The 20,836-nt window shown below is 42.2% G+C and overlaps 3 protein-coding genes across 6 annotated transcripts; 2 read left to right on the top strand and 1 right to left on the bottom strand.

Moving 5' to 3' along the window:
* The first annotated feature begins 1,210 nt into the window (after positions 1-1,210).
* LOC135934317 (probable chitinase 2) lies at positions 1,211-6,387 on the top strand. The gene is made up of 9 exons (XM_065475965.1): positions 1,211-1,442; positions 1,564-1,752; positions 3,359-3,459; positions 3,513-3,632; positions 4,489-4,616; positions 4,711-4,819; positions 5,609-5,794; positions 5,898-6,014; positions 6,203-6,387. Exons 1-9 carry the CDS (start codon positions 1,388-1,390, stop codon positions 6,326-6,328), a joined length of 1,131 nt encoding a protein of 376 aa, XP_065332037.1. The 5' UTR covers positions 1,211-1,387; the 3' UTR covers positions 6,329-6,387.
* LOC135934307 (ral GTPase-activating protein subunit alpha-1) lies at positions 6,340-15,452 on the bottom strand. Of its 2 annotated transcripts, XM_065475947.1 has the most exons (31): positions 14,960-15,452; positions 14,795-14,905; positions 14,564-14,735; positions 14,345-14,508; positions 14,173-14,288; positions 13,975-14,116; positions 13,640-13,919; positions 13,328-13,583; positions 13,192-13,272; positions 12,979-13,139; positions 12,813-12,924; positions 12,637-12,759; positions 12,372-12,579; positions 12,147-12,323; positions 11,651-12,075; positions 11,430-11,528; positions 11,214-11,369; positions 11,084-11,152; positions 10,874-11,005; positions 10,688-10,810; positions 10,463-10,630; positions 10,297-10,407; positions 10,064-10,240; positions 9,761-9,955; positions 9,348-9,705; positions 8,751-8,902; positions 8,505-8,692; positions 7,995-8,454; positions 7,159-7,445; positions 6,987-7,102; positions 6,340-6,781 (listed from the first exon to the last, which is right to left on the bottom strand). In XM_065475947.1, the coding sequence occupies exons 1-31, from the start codon at positions 15,066-15,068 to the stop codon at positions 6,522-6,524; spliced, it is 5,688 nt and encodes a 1,895-aa protein (XP_065332019.1). In that variant the 5' UTR covers positions 15,069-15,452; the 3' UTR covers positions 6,340-6,521. The 2 variants fall into 2 exon arrangements, with proteins under 2 accessions (XP_065332019.1, XP_065332020.1); XM_065475948.1 differs by lacking the exon at positions 11,084-11,152.
* Positions 15,453-15,551: 99 nt separating this feature from the next.
* Positions 15,552-20,641, top strand: LOC135934313 (far upstream element-binding protein 3-like). 3 transcript variants are annotated; one of them, XM_065475959.1, is made up of 13 exons: positions 15,552-15,737; positions 16,518-16,608; positions 16,719-16,868; positions 16,925-17,054; positions 17,105-17,282; positions 17,343-17,513; positions 17,569-17,715; positions 17,911-18,117; positions 18,177-18,518; positions 19,010-19,065; positions 19,130-19,331; positions 19,451-19,618; positions 20,430-20,641. In XM_065475959.1, the coding sequence occupies exons 1-13, from the start codon at positions 15,654-15,656 to the stop codon at positions 20,637-20,639; spliced, it is 2,136 nt and encodes a 711-aa protein (XP_065332031.1). In that variant the 5' UTR covers positions 15,552-15,653; the 3' UTR covers positions 20,640-20,641. The 3 variants fall into 3 exon arrangements, with proteins under 3 accessions (XP_065332031.1, XP_065332030.1, XP_065332032.1); XM_065475958.1 differs by having other exon boundaries at positions 19,430-19,618; XM_065475960.1 differs by lacking the exon at positions 19,451-19,618.
* Positions 20,642-20,836: the final 195 nt, after the last annotated feature.

Raw genomic sequence — 20,836 nt, 5'->3', positions numbered from 1 at the left:
CCCCGGCGAGAGCACTGCCGGGCGAGATATGGATCGTCTCTACTTTTCCGTTTGGCGAAATGTATTCACCGGCTCGGCGGAGCAATCGCGGAATGCTTAATTCGGCGTCCCGAGTTCGCACCGTGTGCACTTCTTTGCGCGCCTTTTCGCGTAATTATAGCGCTCAAGTCAGACAGAGCGAGGAGATGCGGCAAATTATTACCAGAATGGGCCGCGTGTGTATCGATTTTCGCGCCGAGCGTCGCAATGGGTGCGCGAGGCGCGAGCGATTTCCGCTCTTGAAATGATCGATATCGAACAAACACAAATGGTGAAACACTTCCAGGAAAAGACGTTATTTGTCATTCATGACTCAAATTTATTAATAATTAATTTACAGCTGCATCGGTAAAGTGAATTAAATAAATTGAGTTCTGCTAGCTTTTCAGCAGAAGTCGCATTAGTCTGATTGATTTCGAAATTTCTCATAGTCGCATCAACCTGACATTTTAATTACTGGATGGTTACAGGAATTTTGCAATTAAAATTTCCAGAGTAAAAGGTGACGGTTTCAAATACCGTGATGAAAAGCGCGCGGAGGAAACTCAACAGGCTTGACGTGTACAAAACAAGGTGCAAACAGCGCTGTCTTCGCTCTCGGAAAATTACACTACGTCGACCTCGATAAAAAAAGTAATCGCCTTACTGCGTTTTTTAATTAGCTCTCTCTTTATTAATGCATTCAGCTCCGGTATCATCAACATCATCATCATCACCAGCGTGCTTTTTCTAGAACAATGTTACATAATCCTGCATGGCATGAAGCCTGATACCATAGAGCGCGATCAATAGTTAATTTGCGTTGCCGCGAGAACTCATTTTTTCGCACATGCATTAATCCACATGACGCTGACTGCGATTCAAGGTGATCCCGAATTTTCAGACGCAGCAATAAATATTGTGCAAGCTTGCTAAATTACGCACGGTTCTTATTATTCTGCATCTCGGCAGCTTGATAAGCTTTTAATTCTTGCAGTTATCGTTATTGCACGCGGTGAAGAATACGTCCAGATTTGACAAGCAAATTTTTTAATCTTGTGTTCTGTCGTCAAACTTTTACAGTTGTTGTCGTGCATGCCAGCTCATTGTGCAAACGTCAAAGTCGTCGGAGAGTATTTTAGCGGGTAGATATCATCTAATCGCACCTGCGTGAATGAGCAGCGATCTGCTGATAAAAAATCCGCTCTTTCGATTCGAGTGAGCGTCGATTGCGGTAAATAAAAAGGACGGCTGCGGTGGCTCGGCCGAATCTCTCCGTTGGCGAGAAATCCTAAATCAGTTGGAGGCGAGCGAGCGATCGAGAGCAACTCCCTTGATTTTTGACCGACGTGCGGAGACTCAAGACGGGATGAAAGCGAGCATTTTGCTAGCAATCTGCATGGCAGCGGCACTCGCCACCGCAGGTAAAAGCATCTTTCTGCCCGGCGCCCCGTCGTTAAAGATAAAATACGACGGGCGATACAGGCCGGGGCGCATACGTTAGTAGACCGGCCGTTGCCATCCAGTAATTCTGACATTTCGCAGGTGAGAGTGCCGTAATATGTCAGATGGCGAGCTGGTCTGTCTATAGGCCCGACGGTGGCACTTTCCAGATACCCAGCATTGACCCGTCTCTGTGCACCCACGGAGTGTATGTGTTCGCCGGCCTTGACTCTTCTGACCAAGTTGAAAGCCTCGACCCGTGGGCGGATTTGGAGGCGGGCGGCGGATTAGGTATGCTACAATACCCGAATTCGCTTTTGTCCTTTGCTTTCGACGGATTTATCGCGATTTTGGTTTAAATTGCTCTGTCTGTGCCGGATATTGAAATTATGAACACACAAACGCACCGACAGCTGTCAGTCTATTTTTGTTGCGGCTCTGATCAGCGCGGTTTAACGAGTCCTGACGTTTGACACACAACTGGCTGCTAATAATTATCACTGTAAGAGAGAGTAGAGCTGTGCGTGTAGTTTTTCAATCTTTTTTTATGGTGCGATTTACGAAGAAAAAGAATTCAAATGAGAACGAATCATAGAATTTCAAGCGATATAATTCCATTTTAAAATCAACTGAAATATAAAATGTATGTGAAAATACAGTTTTGCTTAAGACCATCTAACTTGCCCAGAAACCTACTAAAATAAACTATTTTTGCAATTTTCCCTGTAGTGTTTTCATATTTTGCCCGATTCATCATAACATCGCAGTTTTGTTGATTTATATTTTTTCCCAACTCAATATTAAAATAAATTGCAAGTAGGATGAAATTTTCCCTGAAACGGGTTTTAATAATATCTCCAAAACAAGAACAAAAAATTAAGCACTCAAGAAGAAAAATTCGTGAAAATGACGGAAATGAGTTTTAAATGTCTAAAACGTCGAAATTTTTGTCGAAACTGTAATTTCGACTAGCAGTTACAATTTTGGTATTATTTCAAAGGAGACCAAAAATATTTTTATGAGAAATACAAATATTACTCTTTAAAGTAAACTGAATCGAACCAAATCTTCGGAAATAAAAAAATAACTAACACGCACAGTCTCCTTTCGATGACATAGCTTCACATGAACGAAATACATTTAAGTGTTTATAAATGGAGTTTTCTCCTACCAAAATAACTCACTCATTTCCTCAATAATTGCTCTCTATGAATCGGAAAAACAAATCAGCGAAGCGACGAGAAACTTGATTTTCAAACTTGCAAACGAAGGGAGATCGAACACCATCGTGCTTCGCAGTTGTTCTCATTTCCCGTTGAAAGCGACAATTAATGTTACCGCGAAAGAGGAAACACGACGTCTTCTCTTTTTAGTTTCGCTCTCATTCATAGCACGCCCATTTCGTCGACAAATGACTTTTCCATTTTTTTTTCATATTCCAGAGACTGACGACTCGCACTGTGAATTCAGTCGTCAAAGTTGGGAATGAATGCCGCATAGAAAAAGTGCATCCATTCACGCAGTCAATAAATCACTGCAAAATTTCTCTGGCACACACGGCAAAAAGCACTCTCGCTTTCTCTCCCCCCGTGCGAAGGGAAATATTGATACCGCGCGCGGCAGCGGGCGGGCAAGGAAAGTACCACTTTTCCCAAAGAAAAGAAACAAACTGTCGGCGTGATCGTGTGTGAGTGCGAATGGCAAAGTTTCTTCGGGTTTAAAAGAGAACACGGGGCCGGAAAGCTTTTGCCAGCCGCTGTGCTGTCACCCGTGCCGCTTTTCCAGCAATCAATAATTCGCGTGAAAAGTAGTTTAAATGCTCTGGGAGACTGATCGGCGCCACTCACTCCGCTCCGCTTTTCTTAATTGCTCTTTCTCTCTCTTTCACGCCACGCAGGAGGCTACGCGAAATTCGTCGCGCTCAAGGCAATCAACCCCAGCTTTAAGCCATTGCTCGGCCTAGGTGGATGGGCCAACTCGGCGGTTCATTTCTCTGCGGTACGAAACTGATTATGCAAATGGCCGTTTAAAAGTATAAGCTGCTTAAACAGATTGCAGGCAATGCAACTCGTCGGTCTAATCTGGCCAGCAACGTGGTCGCTTACTTGAAGAAATACCAATTCGAGGGCATCGAGATCGACTGGCTTTACCCACTCACAGCCAACGATAAGGTATTTAGTCTCATAATCGTGCACTATTTTTTCACTCTTTTAAAGAGCTGGATTTTAGATTAAAAAAGCAGAAGAGCCCCGTTCTGCTCTTTTACGCGGGTGGTTCAATGATTCCACAATTTTAAACAAAATGAGAGCTTCCCCCTTTTGTGGACGGCTCCCTAAATGTAGTAAAAGATAATCTCATTAAATCCATAAATTACACTGGTAATGGTTTTTTTGCTTTTAACCAACAGTGCGGCGCATGGTGGGAACCGTAACGTGTGCGCGGATTTGAATAATATATTACTTCTTTCGCGCTTCGACTTGAATTAAATATAGATTAGCGTGGAAAGTATTCCGAAAGAAAAGGAAACAATAACTTACGGGCTTTGAATAATTTGACCGCTATTAACGTGCTTAATCCCCGGAGAGAAAAGTTAGCCGACGTGATTTTCCAGGGATTATGCAACCCCAAAACAGCCACGTCGAGCAGGTTGCCGCCGCCTGCTTCCCGAGAAGCGCTGATGTTTCACGCCCGTGAACCAACCTTAAAAGGCCGCTTTTACTACATATAATCTTAGATGTGACGTTCAAAGCTCCAATGCGAACGCTTTTCATGAAGAATTCACATTTTCTCTTGGCAGAAAATCGAATTTTTCCCCATCTGCTAAGTAGACGCGCACACTTTTATATTCCTGCGCCTATACCTGTTTTCATCTGTGTACTGTGTATATGCGTACACAGAGAGAAAAACATTCGCCGAGAATATCTTTCAGTCCGATTCGATGCTTTCTCCAGATTAAAATTATGTTGTTTCTCTCCATCGGGGCACCCACTCCCATATCTCATTTCATATAAACACACTTCTCGTCAGACGAATTTCCCGCTTCTGCTCAGCGAACTGAGGAAAGCCTTCGATCCTGAAGGGTTCGAGCTGATTGCAACTGTCGGCTCCCTGGCAGAAACCATCGAGCGCTCTTACGACATTGTAGAGATGGAAAAGTGAGTAGTTATTGATTCAGCCGACGGGACGCGTGGAAAGAGAGACGATTTTTTTCGAATCCATCAAAAAACGTACATAATATTTATTTGACAGGAGCCTGGATTACTTCGTGCTCCTCGGCTACGACTACGACGGACCTTGGAACCTGCGAACGGGCCACAACGCTCCGCTGTACCTGCCAGAAGCTAATCCCCTTTGCGTGGTAAGCTCTTTTTTGATTTCGGCATTAATTTTTCAAATACGATGAAGCCAACGGCTCGAGTGCTCACGACTTCTTTGATTTTCTTTTCATTCTTTTTGGTCTCGTTTGCCGCTAACAAAAGAGAGAGATAAGCGCGTGCAGCTTTAATGAGTAGCCTGGGAAATGAATAACAGTCGTGGGCTAGCTTTTCGATATCCTCTATTTCTTGCCTGAATACAATCCTGTAGCGCAGGGCAGTTATAACACATGCACGACGGTAAATTTAAGTAGTGCACTACAATCAATAAAGCGAAAGTTTGTGCCATTATCGCTCACAAGGAAAAGCGAATGCTACTTATTCTCTTTTGAAAACGAAAATCGGTTTCCATTTAGCCGAATCAGCTTAAGTGTGTGTACCGGGTGCCACTATGTAAGTTAACGAGATCAGCACAAAAGAGGCGAAAGGGTCCGCGCGATAGGTTGGATAATAGTCATAAATAACAACCCATATTGCGGCCCGCTGCTTTGCACAAGCGGCCTTTAACAAGTTTAGTTAGCCAAATTAGATATTACAAAGCTCGGCTCGGCCCCTATATTGTGCATATTTAATCCGAAAATTTCGTCCGCGTCCAAAAACAAAAGCAGGTTCCATCCGCTCGCAATCCCATGTATCATATTTTCGCTTGTTTGTCCTGCACGGCTGAAAGCAAAGCTTTCGCGCACCACTCACATTTGTATTCCGCACGCGAATTTACACAAATGGATGTAACTCTCGCACTAAATTTGCAAACTGATTAAATCCCTCTCTAGAATGCATCTGTTACCTTGTTCCTGGACGGCGGACTCACCCCGGGCAAATTGGTCATCGGCATTCCCGGGTACGGGCACACGTTTACCTTGGTTTCCGAGGCTGACAACGGTATTGGCGCAGATGTGATCGGAGTTGGCGACGCCGGTCCTTGGACTTACGAAGCTGGAATTCTCAGCTATAATGAGGTCCGTACCAGAAGGGTGCTAGACGCGACAAGAGCTCGTAGCAGCCTTTTTCTGTCTATGTAAAAAAACGCGTTGTTAATGGCGAAATTTTCCCATCGTATAGTTCGCTGTTGCCTCTTCCGAATGGACTGTTCAGAGGGACTCGCTGAATCAGGCGCCATATGCATACAAAGGAAATCAATGGTTTTCATATGACGATGAGACCTCAATCGCCTTCAAGGTGCGTTTATTAATGCTCTATAATTTTCGTTTTTTCAATTTTCTATTTCAACGAAGCAATAAGTAGTTACGCTTTGAAGTGTGGTCTTTTAAATTTAGCAAATCAACGAATTTTTATCTCTAATTCGATTGTGCACTGCAGCGCAATCTTGTTTATCTGATTGACTGAACATATTTTTTCTCAATTAGGCCGAGTACATTGTCTCAAAGAATCTGGGCGGAGCTGCCCTTTGGACAATCGACGAAGACGAGCTGGCTGGTGATGCATTCACTCTGCTCAGAGCAATCAACGCTGGTCTTGCCAAAAGGAAATAAGACAAACGTGCTTTAGCTGTTGTATTAAATTTAAAAATAAATTTATTGTTTATAAAATAGCATTAACAGTTGATTTGACAAACTAAGTAACCGTGAATAAATTATCTTATGAACAAAAAACGTAATGATTATAATTAGAAGGACAGTTGGAAAGAAAGTACATTATATAATGGAAATATAAGTAAGAGCCTATCTAGTCTGCGTCCTTTGCAAAGGATATGGTTGGTGGGCCAGAGCTATCACTCAACGCGATATCATGCAAATCTTCCTCGGCGCCAAATGAATGGTGGTCGGTCATCATGGTGAAAGTGTCTAGTGTCACGGTGGATGTGGTGCTGCCAGACAGCGAGTTCGCAGACAGTGTGCTGTTTGATCGCATCACTGAGCCCATTAAATGGTGTGGAGTGCTGTCTGCGTTATGGCCAGGCTCGTTGCTGGACGAATACATGGAAGCTGCGCAAATAATGCATGTTTCAATACCCTCATTTTGATTAAATTCCTTAAATGTGATTGGAACTTCAAAAATTTTGACCGCTTCAGCTTTCATTTTTCAATGATAAAGATGACCACAGTAAATTGTCATTAAGTATCAAAGCTCCAAGGAACCAGGAATAAATTTCAATTGAAAAAAATATATATTTTCTGACGTTTCACCTACCAGTTGATTTCACTAGGTATACAGGAGCATACACCGCTGAAGTGAACTCCTCAAATGTTGATGGAATTTTGTAGTGGTCTGCGATTGTCAACAACGCTTTAGTCCTTTCTTCAAAGCTGCGAATAATCTCAGATTGAAGAAAACAAAATTTACTCAATTTAGGCGAGCTTACAAGGTTTGGTACATGGGAAGCATGCTCCTCTTGGCTCTGGAGGCTGCGATTGCGGTCGCCCTAACAAGCGTTGGTAGTGCTTGGTGACCCACGATCGCCTCATTGAATAGCGGTCCAAAGTAGGGTACGTCTTTCTTGCGATTAACCTGCACGCGGTACAATCGGTTTGGCAGGGGGTAGATGACCAACAGGATATCACAAAACTCAGTTGGGATTATACCGCGCCAATAGTCTTGAGAGTTTTCTGACCACACGATGTGGACTTCATCGTTTCCAAGGTGGCGGGTCTAAATACAAAAGCGTATGAATTATAATTGTGCGTCTTAAAATCAAATGAGCACATCTTAAATTAAATTACCGCAATAAATTGACTGAAACGAAAAAAATTGTGCAACCATAACTAATTAGTTAATTTGACAAAATATTTTGAGCATCAGATGTTGAATAAATAGAGTTTAATAATAATTGTTAAATCGGTTCCTCTGTATTCATTATAGTTCCTTTGGGACGGGAAGTAGATGAAGTAATTAAATTAAGAAATTTCTACTGTAGGAACTTGATTAACAAAATAAGAGAGAAGTAGTAAATAAAATGCACGGTTTTCAAACGTTAATTTATAGAATAGAAAATTGTTATAAACGCACAATGCGTACAGTACTAAAATTGTTACAGAGTTAGTTTAAGATGCGGATTGTAAGTATATTATTCAGTTTTCAATAAAAATGGCAAAAAATGTGTGATTAGAGCCGATGGGTAGTTGTTGATTATATCAAATTCATGTAAAAATTGCGTTGGGATTTAGACTGAACAAAAATGTATTGCTTTGAATTGCATACCTTTTGAAGTAAACTTTCTTGGCTTGAAGAAGGCATTCGAGTGGCTCCATGGAACATAACCTCAACAAAGGATGTTGCGTAATACGGTGCTGTATCACCAGTGCTTTTGTTTTTTTGCAGTCCACCCATGAAGCCGGTGTGGCTCTCCAGCTCCACCTCCCACGCTAGCCCAGCAACGAATTCTTCGTAGGCAGCACTGCCAGATGTGTTGGAGAGGATCGAGTTCTTGTCTTCTTGACCATCCGAAACGTAAAATACGGCGATTTTGTGGGTTTCTCGGCATATTTTTGCATCCAGATTCCTGACCTCTCTGATGAACTTTTCATCTTTACGCAGCAAGTTGATATGAGATCTACGCTCCCAGCCTGTGTAGCCAAAGTGTGAAAACAGCAGTTTGCACAAATCAAAGCACAAGCTTGGTGTCGTCTGAGGTTCAGGAAGGCATTTTGAGGCCATTAAGCTGAAAGATTTATTTGGTACACAAATATTTACGCAAGATTATCATCATACTATTGGTGCTCTTGTTCCCTGTTGCAGCTAACAAACTCCTTTTCGTTTTTCTTCTGGCTCACAATTGATGCTAATGCCTCCACTTCCACTCTGGTATTGAGCGAAGGCATGCTTTGTGCGGCCACGTTTCTTGGCGTGTCTAGAGCAATCAGGCACTCCGAGCTTGTATGACCAATGTACTGGAGGAGCTGTTTATGCATGCAAATTAGTGAATTCTGAATAAACGGACAAATTGGGGAATTTTACATCGTCAAGGCTGTCCATATCATCTTCTGCGTTTTCAAAGGTTGGCAAAACATTTGGCGGTTTGCGTCTGATCACCCTGTGCATCGAGGCAGCATTTTGCTCAACGATGAACGCTCCAATCGAGTTAATATACTCAAGGTCTTTGGAAAAGCCTGCGAAATTACGGAATGGCCAATTTGATGTGGGTCTGTCTATTATTATTTCCTTTCGTCAATATTCAAATTGCAACGGCAGCGATTTGTCCCATACATCGTTCGTGCCGCGGAAAAACGGCCCATCTCTTATCGTCGCATTTGTAAATAATTACCCAGGGGCATTTTTGCCAACGGTAGGCCTGGCGGTGATTATTTACAAATGCGACGATAAGAGATGGGCCGTTTTTCCGCGGCATGAACGACATGCCAAAGCAGTTAAAATTGGAGTTGAAAAAGCAAGCAAAAATATTGATTGATTCCATGTTTAAACATTTTGCGATTGCATAAACGAAATTTCGAGCATTCCGTTATAATAAATTTGTAATTGACTGTTAGTTGTACACCGATGGTGTCCAATAAAATGAATAATAAAAATAAACGAAATTTAGTAAAATTAACTCACTTGGAGCTGGGCTTGAGCAGTGAGCTTTGTCCTCCTCGTTGCAGTACAAAAGTGATGCGTCCCAACACGTTTTGCAGCCTCTATCTCGCAAAATCAGTCTCACTTGGAATGGTGCCGCGCACAGTCCGAATGTTACTCCTCCAATGGTGGGCTCTGGCGCAGGCAGCTCAATCATTGACATGATTATTTTGTTGTTTATAATGAAGAGCTGGACGTTTGGCTCAGAGAAAATTTGCGTGTTGAGCTTGCTGGAGTTCAGTCCAGGCACATCGTCATGCTCCTCGGCTAGTGACGAAAGCCTCGCAGCACGCGAAGCCATCGGGAAGTGATCCAAGTGTCTCAGAAGGTGAGTGAAAACCTAAATAATATTAAATGCAGTGACTATAATTGAAGAAATATTTTGAAGCGATTACCGTCTTAGCAGCTAGTTTTAAACTGGTCACCGAGTTTTCATTCAGGTTGTGATTGTTGCTTGGCAACAGGGTTCCTCTTCCTCCTTGCCAGGGTCTTTCTTTTAGGTCATCAAACTTGATATTTGGCTCAAAATCCGAGTCGAGAGGCGGGAGCTCTGAGTGTGTTTGATTTTTTGACAAAATGCAGTTAAGTACCTGCAGATTAAACAGTTTTATCGCACTTACAAATATAAATTAGATCTGCTAAGACTTGAATGTATTTTAACAGCTTCTTTTCAGCAACCCAATTCAAATGTAACTTACTCTAAACACATTGAGCAAAAGACAACTCCCAGCAAATGACTTCGTGAGCAAATAAACGGGAAGTCTCATGCACCACTCCCCAATGCAGAAGAGCAGGCTGACCAAAAGACGACCTTCATCGTCAAACATTGGAGTGTTGTCAGTGACAAGGAGGCTGTGAATTGTTTGCACAACAGTCTAGACGAAAAAAGATGAATTAGAAGTGGCATTTACAGAATTTGCGAGGTAATTACTTCAACAATGAGAAGAGGTAATTCAGGATGCTGCATCAATAGCGCATCTGTGTTGTCGGCCAGAAGCAAAATGTTTTCTATGGCTACTTTAACAATAGTTTTGTGGTTACACTGAAAAGAAAACGAGATTAGTATGCAAAATCAATGAGTGCAGGAGTTCAATTACCCTAAGTGACATCAGAAGTACACTGATTGCATCACGCATCTTTGGGTGGGAATGTCTTTGTCGCAATTCCTCGCATAAAAATATACCAATGCATGACAAAGCAATGCATCGAGCTTTGCCAGATTGCTCCATTTTACCAAATCGCAACAGCAGGGTAAATATATAATCCTAGAAAAAAATTAAGAATGAGAAATCGAAATCTTATTTTGGCTGGTTCTTGATTACCTTTGTATCAGAAGATGTAATGAGCGAGTATTCGGTGCTGTTTGGATTCAGAACTGCGTTTTCAGCAATAGAATTTAGGCTGAGTAAGGCACCAATTATCGACATGGCCTCTGTGCGTGGCACCTATGTTAAAACAAATAATATCTATTAATAAAATTCGTAAAAATGATGACCGAAAAAACTTACACCACGAATATCATTTGACCCAATGACTGTGTTTGAGGCCTGCATGAAATCCAGCATCAGCAGAGTGTGTCCAGGAAGCATCAGTGAGAAAAATCGAGTTCCGCAATGTCTGACCAACGCATTGATCACAGGCTAACCAAAACAAAAGGCAATCAGGTATTGCCAAGTAAAAGCACAAAGTGAACAAAGAAAGCAAAAACAAAATATTACATCCGAAAGGCTGATCTTGCTACCATCACCTTGAGTGACAGGAACAGGCATGCAATCACGTGCCAAAATCTTGCAAAATAAAGAGTCAGAAAGGAGTACATGAAAAGGACATCGATATACGAGTATTTACCTGGTGCGTGCCTGTTAGCCCCAAATGAAGAACGCGATAGAATTCAATGACAATATCTTTGGGCAGATTGATGTCTTGACAGGCCAAAATCAGGTCACAAAGCAACTCATAAGCACAAACCTTTCCTCTGTTGTAGTCATTAGGAAGGACTAGAGCCTGGAAATGAACTCAAGTAGTTTTAATCAAGTTCAAAATTAAAAAAAAAAACATCAATACCTTCATACACCAAGGAATGATTATCAAAAAAGGTGGAACTAAGTCTGTTGATGGAGATGGAGAATTTGGTTGAAGCACTAAACTGTGGTTCCCGTGTATCTAAAAAATGTTCTTATTTAGTCTATAAAACATTTAATATTGGTAGAACCTAGGTCCAAAAGTGACTTTCAAACCTAGATTCCACTTGAATTTAATTTAGATTTAATGAAATAAATACTCACCTTAAGCAGTGTTTGACTAAGTTCTATTAAGTACTCAAAAACTTGTACGTGCAGGTTGGGGTGAACTAAGCGGTTGACATCACCGAGAGCACCAAGCATGCGACGCCACAGAATGACCACCACTTCCGGGCACCAGCCTTTGAGGTTGCCACCTGCCATCACAGATCGATGCTCAGAGTTGTTGCTTGGATCATAGCTGTTGCCATCGGCAGAGATGTTGTCCATCTGCATTATTGAGTCCTTGACCAAACTTGCACCAACTCCACTTGAGGGTGACGGTGAAGGCGTGCGAGTTGGCGTCCCTGACTCAGGGTAGCCCAAACTTGTATCCTTTGGAAGCGAGATGGAGTCCAGGGAAAATGATCTTTTGATGTAATTTGCCCTTTTGATCTTCTTTGAATGGAACAATTGCTCAATTTCTTGATCTACAGAGATTGAAAACCGGGTTTTATAAGTTGATTCCAGACTGTTAAAATTTTATAGAGTTGAAATTTACCTGGAAATCTGAAAATTCCGTTGTCAGCTGAATGGACAGAGATGCGTCTCTTGTTTGCAGCAAGGCAACTGTCACTGAAACACCTTCTGAGTCCTCTGTTCCTCCTTAGCAGTTGGCACACACCAGATGCTTTGATTTTAATAAATTCGTTGCCATCGGGTCCACACACAGAGGCACCTGGATAGAGCTAATTAGTTTTCTTCCTAAACTCATGGAAAATTTTACTTGGTAACGAGGAATTATCTGCAGACAAAGCTCCATGCTTGGGGCTTCGAATCGTCAGCCTGCCCAAGTCTTTGTTTGGCTGCTGTGGAATCGTCACGTGAGGTCTTCGCTTCTCTTTTTGGTCTTTCATTCTATCAAGAGGCAAATCATCTAAGTCCAGCTTGTACACCTGACGAGCCATAACCCTAGTTAGAGTATCCAAGGTTTTCTACAAATTTTCAAAATTAATCAGATAAAGCCTGGATTCTAGAAAAAAAATTCTCACCGCCCATTCCTTTATCAACTCCTCCCACTGAGTGAGAGAAGAAAGGGTATGGTAGAAATGATCCCAGAGTTCTGTGCTGACAATGACATTTAGGTTGGCCTTGATCCAAGTCACAATGAGGGTCTGTGGATTTCAATATAAGCCACCAAAGTTCATAAAATATTCAAAGATTTCACCTGAAATAAAGCTTGAGCCAACTTTCCACCAAGAGTGTCATCTTTTCGCTTGGGAGGTATTTTCGTTATCACTTGAGAAGTTATCTTCAGCAGGGTCATTAGCAATTGCTCCCTAATCACACAAACAAGTTTGATTCAAGTACATGCATAAAAATGACTTATTTACCATGTCTTTGTCTCCATCTTGGTCCTCATTACCATGTATCTATAAATGTTTAGCACTCTTTTGCAAGCATCTACTTGCTCTTCAAGAGATGACGATTGGTCTGGTGTCACCTCCAAGAGAAACAGGTTTGCAGCGTTTGTCATAAAGATTTGGAGGATATTCTGCAGTGAAGATGGATCAATTTAAGAAAGTGTTAATTCAGGGAGGAAATACCTGGAGGCCTGCTCTGACGTGTGACTCATCAGTCAGACTGCTGGAATGAGAATCCATTCTAGATTCATGTCCACCATCAACCTGAAATGGTAATATATGAAACATGACGTTTTTCATCACGGTTGTTAAGGCTGACCTCTGAGGCAGATTCCAACGATGGCAAACGTCCTCTGCCAGACTCAACAGGTTCCAAAATGAATTGAGGAATTTCAGCTGATGTCATTTGGATCCAGTCCTTGTATATTGCCAGCGCTTTTCTGATTGCTGAGGAATGAGTGAAGTTGAGCAGGAATGCTTGGCGATAAATCTCGTGCACAAAATTGACGTTTTCCCTTGAACCATACATCACGTCTCTCGCAAGACACATCGACGTCAAGTTTCCAGCAGGATCGCTGAAATGGAAAAGAAAATTGAGTGCCTGCATTCAGGGAAATCTGTAAAAAAATACCCTTCACTTTGGAAGCTGTCAGCGTCGGAAACCTGACTTCCACGATGCTCAAGAGACGATTCTGGGCCCTGGCTGATGACGCTGATCCTGCGGTACTCAGGTCCGCCATCATCACTGGTGGCATAGCTTTGACTGCCTGTGAAGGAGTCCCTCCGATTCACGTGCGCGAATTGGGAAACCCATTTGATCACGTTGACGCGGCAGGCAACAAACGGGTCTGGTTTTTTGCCGTTTGGAGTGTCAATTAGCGTGGATATGGGTTTTCGGGAATCTGGGAAGTCTAGGTAGACATATATCAGTGGCAACTTTAAGGCAGAAAGAGAACTAATAATTACCCAAATTTGGTTTGTATAAACTGGTGGAGTGTGAGAACGTGGGGAATATGTGAGGCAGATAGAATTTCTTGAATCGGTCCAACAAAAAGGAGAAGCACAGATGTTGCCGAGCGAAACGATCTCGCCACTCAATTTTTGTTACCTGGGATTCAGATGAAGGGTTAAATAGTGATTTGTAATCTATCAGTCTAAATTTACCTGTGAAACCATGAAGTCCAGCATTGTGTCTAGAACTGATTGCATCCGTTCTTCCAAGTGCTTATCCATACTTTGCGAGTGGAGAATCGGCTGAATTTTCGCAGGGCTTGCTTGCTCTGCAGTAACAGCAAACATCAAATCTAAATATCTATCGAAAAACATTAATTGCTACCTTCAATCAATTCAAAAAACATTGTGTAAGGAGTGTCACTGCACAGCGCTGAAAACCTATCCCCCAACTTTGGCGTTGGAAAACCAGGCACAAGGGTCGCAAAAATTGCGTGGAGAGTGTCTGGAGCATTTTCTCCCAGAGCTTGGTACCAGAGCAGAAACAACCTAGTTGAAAAACACATGTTAAGTATAATTTTAAAGTAACAACCAGTTAACTAACCTTATTCCCTCCTTTCTCACCCTCCAGGCATTGTCGTGGTGCACAAGCTTGAGCATCATCCTTGTGAGACTGTAGCATTGCCAGCGTTTTGACAAGAGCTCAGGTAGCAAAACCAAAACTTTTTCAAGTACAGCGAGAACCAAATCCAGCTCTTCCTTGTGTGTCTTTTGAACTAAAACGAACAAAATGTGTTTAATATTTATGTTATAAGATATAACAACATAAATTTACTTTTCTGTTTCAAGTTGGTTTCAGCCGCTAGGAAACTTTCGTAAAGGATGTTGTAGACATGACTGTAGTTTGCCTCAAAAAAAGATTTGGCTACTGAAGTTTCCACATTGTCTAAAAATCATTAACAGTTACAAATAACTAGACAAAATTTTAATAGAGTTTTACCGATTACGATTTTTACGTGCTTAAGTCTGGTAGCACTGTCCCGTTTACAATCCTGAATTTTCAAGGTGGATTTCTTGATGTCAATATTGGTTATCTTCTTGGCAAACATTTTGCCAAATCTATGTTAAAGCAAATTTTGCAATTTCCTAAGGCACTTAAACTCTGGCTATTTCCGCCAATGCTTCAGTAACTCTTCGTGGCATCTATGTATGGACAATTAGCGCGATCCAAACACTAACATCACAGGCCCTTTGTTTTCTTTCCTCAGTGAGGGAACAATGAAGTCGCTCAGCACTAAGTGTCAAACTGGTCGGCCAACTCCGTCCACACGGAACGAGCAGAGCGCGTCGAAATTCACCTCATTCTGCCCAGCGACGCAGGAAAGTTGAAAGGGTGTCGCACTAACTGCGATCTAATCAACTCGTTTGGTAGATTTGTCCGAAATTATTTCTACTTATTTGGACGTCGCAACACCTATATTTACACACCTACATTTTTTGTTACGTGAGAGTGGGCGGATCCCGCGACCCGCACCTATGTTGCAGGCGCTACCTTGTGTTCGCAACTAGGAACTACATTGACTAGAGAGAGAGAGCTTTTCCTGCTGCCGCCGCCGCTGCCCCACAACAATTTTACGCGTCCATGACAGTTTTGGGTTGCGCCATTTTTCACTTATTCTGCTGCATGGTTCATAATGAGTGATTATTCAGCGGTAGCTCCGCCACAATCTTCAAATAGTAACGTTGCTTTTGCTGAAGCATTGCACCGTGCTCGTTTGGTAAGTAAATTGCGTTAAATTGCGTCGAAATAGTGGCTTAAATCCGAGGTCAAAAGTGACCGTCCTCTCGCCGATGCCGCTACGGGCATTTAAGTTCAATGGTCCCAAGCTTTGGCTTTTACCCGGCATTTAAGCTGTTTTTCAATTTAGCGAACCACTATAAGCGGTGTATCGCGTTTGTTTGTGGCTAATTAAGGTCCGGTGCACCGAAAACTCATGAATTGGTCACCACCGGGCCTTTTTATGAGGCAAAAGAATGCTTAACACATAACCTTGAGTCTCTAAATATGTTTATACAATTATACACCAAATTTTTACTGAACCTGATCCACACGGCACCGTCAATTTCCATCGTTTGTTCTCTGTTCGCGAAATTGTGTTGTTTAATTTGTCTTTCGGTTTTCCCTCTCTGAAAAACTTAAAACTGATAATTTAAGCACTCAAACACTACAATACAGTCATAGTCATGACGTCCCCCACTCTTAGGAAAGCATTATTCGTGATTTAATTAACACACTCACATGTCATGTTATAGTTAAGATTTTAGAGATTTTAGCACAGTATGCAAAAGTCACAATAATCGTTCACTCACATTCTCGTTTTCCTCCATAAGATTTACGGAGTAAGGATACCATCCTCTAACATGGAGGTCCCTATTCAGCCGAGAAGTGGGTGAACGAGTTTCGATTATTCCATATGAGTTTTTTAATATGTAACCAAAAAAATTACATCTTCAGATTGGTTCTTTCTGTCTTAAGTGTACTAATTGATTAATTTCAGATTGCTGCTAAAATCAATCCCGGCAGCGGGGAACACGCAGGACAAAAGAGGCCTCTTGAAGACGGCCCAGGTTCAGGCATGGATTGGACAGGTATACAATTTTAATTCAGTTGGAACATACTTATGTGCAGACCAGAATTGATATTGAATTGATTAAATATCCGTAAATAAAAACCTTTCTTCGTGCATGATTTTCTTCAGAGCCAGAGGCTAAGAAGCCTGCAGGGAACATCAATGACTACGCGTCCATGAGACAGCCTAGCAATATGGCAGGCAACCCAGGCATGCGACCTGGCATGGGCGGCGTAGTGACTGAGGACATAAGGGTGCCCGACAAGATGGTTGGACTGAGTGAGTAGTTAACACTTTTAAATTGTAAAATAATTTAATCTGAAACGTGATTTTAGTCATTGGCCGTGGCGGGGAACAAATAACCAGGCTGCAAAATGAGGCTGGCTGCAAAATCCAGATGGCTTCCGACAGCCATGGACTGCCTGACAGACTGTGCACCATTACAGGCACCAGGGATGCCATTAAGTACGTGCATTTACGTTGTCAACGTGGTGACTCATTTGAAAATATTACAGCCGAGCCCGTGACATGATTATGGGCATCATAAATCAGAGAGGGAACAAAGAAGGCGATCTTCCTGGATTTGACACCTTTGAGAGCCGTGGTGGAGGTGGCGGCGGAGGTGGTGGTGGTGGTGGCGGCGGAGGAGGAGGAGGAGGCGGCGGCGGCGGAGGACATATGGGTCAAAATTCCGTAAGAAGTTAATCATTTTGGCTTCACCTGTAAGCTAACCTTTCCTTATATTTATTCTAGGTGGAAATGATGGTGCCTGGAAACAAGGTTGGATTGGTCATTGGCAAGGGAGGAGAGACGATCAAGCAGTTGCAAGAAAAGTCAGGAGCAAAGCTGGTTATCATTCAGGATGGGCCAGAGACTGAGATGGAAAAGGCACTGAGAATCACTGGAGATCCTCAAACAATAGAAGTTTGATTTTGCTGTGAGCTTTTTTAACAGGTTAACGTTTTTTTCTGCTTTTCAGTATGCTAAGCAGCTTGTCTATGAACTGATCTCCGACAAGGATGCTCAGTTTAACAGAGGTGGAGGAGGCGGCGGCGGCGGCGGCGGATTCAGAGGAGGACCAGGCGGCTTTGGCGGAGGAGGTGGCGGTGGAGGTGACCAAACTGAGGTAAGACGTCCCTCTTAATTAAATATAAAACTTATTGAAACCCTTCCGTAATTGCGACAACTATATATCAACAGTTTGTAAGTGACATGAATTATAAAATTTTATATCTAATTAATCTCAGCCAATCAATTAAACTATTTACCACTAATAATAATTGATGTTTTTGTCACATATTAATCAATTTAACAACTCTAGGTTGCTGTCCCCAAAGCAGCCGTTGGTGTTGTCATTGGCAAAGGGGGGGACATGATCAAGAAAATCCAGAGCGAAACCGGTGCAAGAGTTCAGTTCCATCAAGGCAGAGATGAAGGACCAGGCGAGCGTCGCTGCATTCTGTCTGGCTCCCCTAGCCAGGTCGCAGAGGCCAAGCAGAGGATAGAAGAGTTGATTGATAGCGTCTCGGTGAGCTTTCTTGCGTTTAATGAGGCTTCAGTATTTTTAATGTATTTTATGCCTTTCAGAGAAGGGACAATGATGGAGGCAGAGGAAGAGGAAAACCAGGCGGCAGGGAGAATGGTGGCCCAGGTGACCGCAATGGATTTGGAAACAACTGGGACAGGCGTGGCGGTGGCCCTGGCCAGATGGATAAACATGAAATCACGCTCTCTGTTCCCGCTAACAAGTGCGGCATCATCATCGGCCGAGGTGGTGAAACCATTAAGCAAATCAACCACCAGACAGGTGCCCACTGCGAGCTTGACCGTCGACCCCCTCCCAACCCTAATGAGAAGCTTTTCATCGTCAAGGGTAGTGCTGATCAGATTGAGAACGCCAAAAGGATGATGACGGACAAAATTGGAGTGGTGAGTCTTTCAATTTGTAGGAGTAGGGATCAGAAGATTGAAACACAACAAGTTTAGCAACTCAACTGCTTCTCAAATTTATTTCACTAATTCAACTAGATATCTTTTAATTTAGTGTTGAAACTTCAAGTCATGATATGGAGTTTATTTTGAGTTTTATTAATTGCTGTGCACATTTAATCAGAATGAAATTGAGTTCATCTTTATTTTTTTAATTTACAGTACATTTTTAAATCAATTAATGGGAACAGTAATTTTTTGTCACTTAATTAAAATAAATGATTAAAGTCAATATAGTATGAGGTAATCTGAATCAAATATTCTGGAACTTGTGAAACGTCTGGAGTTATATTTCAAAGTAATATAAAGAATCACCACAAATTAATTCCATAAATTCTTGAACCTCCTGTAATATTAGAACTTTAGTAACATGAATATAAATTCAGTGTTTGTATTTTAACGAGTTAATAATCTCTCTAATCTAATTTCAGCCTCCAACTGTCCTTAGTGGAGGACCTCCCCCATCTACTCAGTACCCTGTTGGAGGGTAAGAACTCTCACTCTTCTGCTTTTTGCATTTGATTTTAACTATAAAATCTCAATTTTATCAGACAACAGCAGCAGTTCAATCAGGGCGGCTGGGGTGGCGGCTACCAGCAGTGGCAAAACAGCGGTCAGGGAGACCCAAACAGCGTGCAAATCAACCCGCAGACAGGCCAGCCAGACTACAGTATGCAATGGGCTGAGTACTACCGTTCGCTGGGCATGATCCGTGAGGCAGAGATGATAGAGCAGCAGGCGAAGGCTCAAAAGGTATAATCTAGATTCAGACCTGCTGAATCGTCTGATCGGCCCTGATAGAAGTGCCGATCGGAAAAGTGGCTTCTTCACTCTATGATTTCCATTCTAAGGAGGGACTTGTTATTGACCAGACCATGCCACCTACCGCGGCCACTCCGGCAATGGCTCCTCAGCAGGCACCGCCTCAAGCTGTGCCAACAAATGGCCAGCCTGACTACAGTATGCAGTGGGCTGAATATTATAGGTCTATTGGCAAAGTTAAGGAGGCCGAAGCCATCGAAGCTCAAATGAAGGCCAAGGTATGTAGCTATGAGCCAGGATCAGAAAAATAGAATTCTCGGGGAAAGTAATTTTGTGCTAGATACTCATTTTTCCATGAGCAAGCTAGAAATCAAACCTTGTCATTGGGCAGATCAGAGCAGTCTAGGCTAGCTGTTAGGCAGATTTGTGATTTCCACCAATACTTTCACTAGCCGAAGAGCATAAGTCAGATAAAACAATCTATTTGATTGAAATTTTTGTTTAGCTTTGTACACTGGTCTAATGTTTACCTAATGAAAATCAAAGAAAATAAACTCACGAGGTCGAATGATGTTCCTTTTTTATTTGAATACCTTTTGTTACGTATGTAGGCAGGTTTAGGCTTGAGGCACAGTGGCCGCGGTACCAATATACGAAAAAATCTTAAATTGAAATAAAATATTATAGATTGAGTATCTATGCACATTTTACAATTGTGTTTCATGCAAATTAAAGACTAGAATGCGTTAAATGCGCGAAATTGTTGAAAAGTATTTAGTTATTTTAGCTGGCATTAAAGGAGTCTTTAAAATTATATTATTAAAAAAATAGGCAATGATGAAACGTGAATTGAATCGACATATCCTAAGGCGTGCTTGAGTGCAGGCTGTCCATTTCAAAGCGGATTTTCTGTTAGAATTTAATAGGATTATCTCAAGACATATTCAGAAGTCGTGTTTTTCCTCATGACGGACGCGAGACATGAGTGACGAAAGTGAGCATACCACAGGTCCCTCCTTTTAATTGAGATGATATTGTGCAAGCGTCTCTAACAAATTTTTCATTTCGCTGTTGAATTTAAATTCTCAGGAGGCTGGTCAGGTTCCGCCACCTGGTGCAACGCCCACTGGACCTCCGTCTGGTGCGCAGATGCCCGGAGGTCAGGCTTACCAATACGGCTACTCGAACTACTACGGCGGCCAAGGTCAGCCGCCCTCTGGGATGCCAAACCAGTCATATGGCGGCTACCCTGCATATGGTGGCTACGGTGGAGGTCAGCCACAAGGACCAGATAACTAAAAGTAAGTTGAGGGTAGTTTTTCCTCTTTGGACCAGTGCTGCATTGGTTTCTTGGTATGATTTTAATTTCGTCCTTATGTGAGAAATCAGTCCAAATATTTAATACTCCACTCACTTGTGTATGCGTGCATTTGTGACAAAAATCTTTCAGGGATTTATTACGATGGTGATTTATATCACTTTTTATCTCATTACAT

Source organism: Cloeon dipterum, chromosome 1, assembly GCF_949628265.1.
Source record: "Cloeon dipterum chromosome 1, ieCloDipt1.1, whole genome shotgun sequence".
Classification (NCBI taxonomy): Eukaryota; Metazoa; Arthropoda; class Insecta; order Ephemeroptera; family Baetidae; genus Cloeon; species Cloeon dipterum.
The sequence above is the reverse complement of the archived record's forward strand: the minus strand, read 5'-3'. Positions and strand labels throughout refer to the sequence as shown.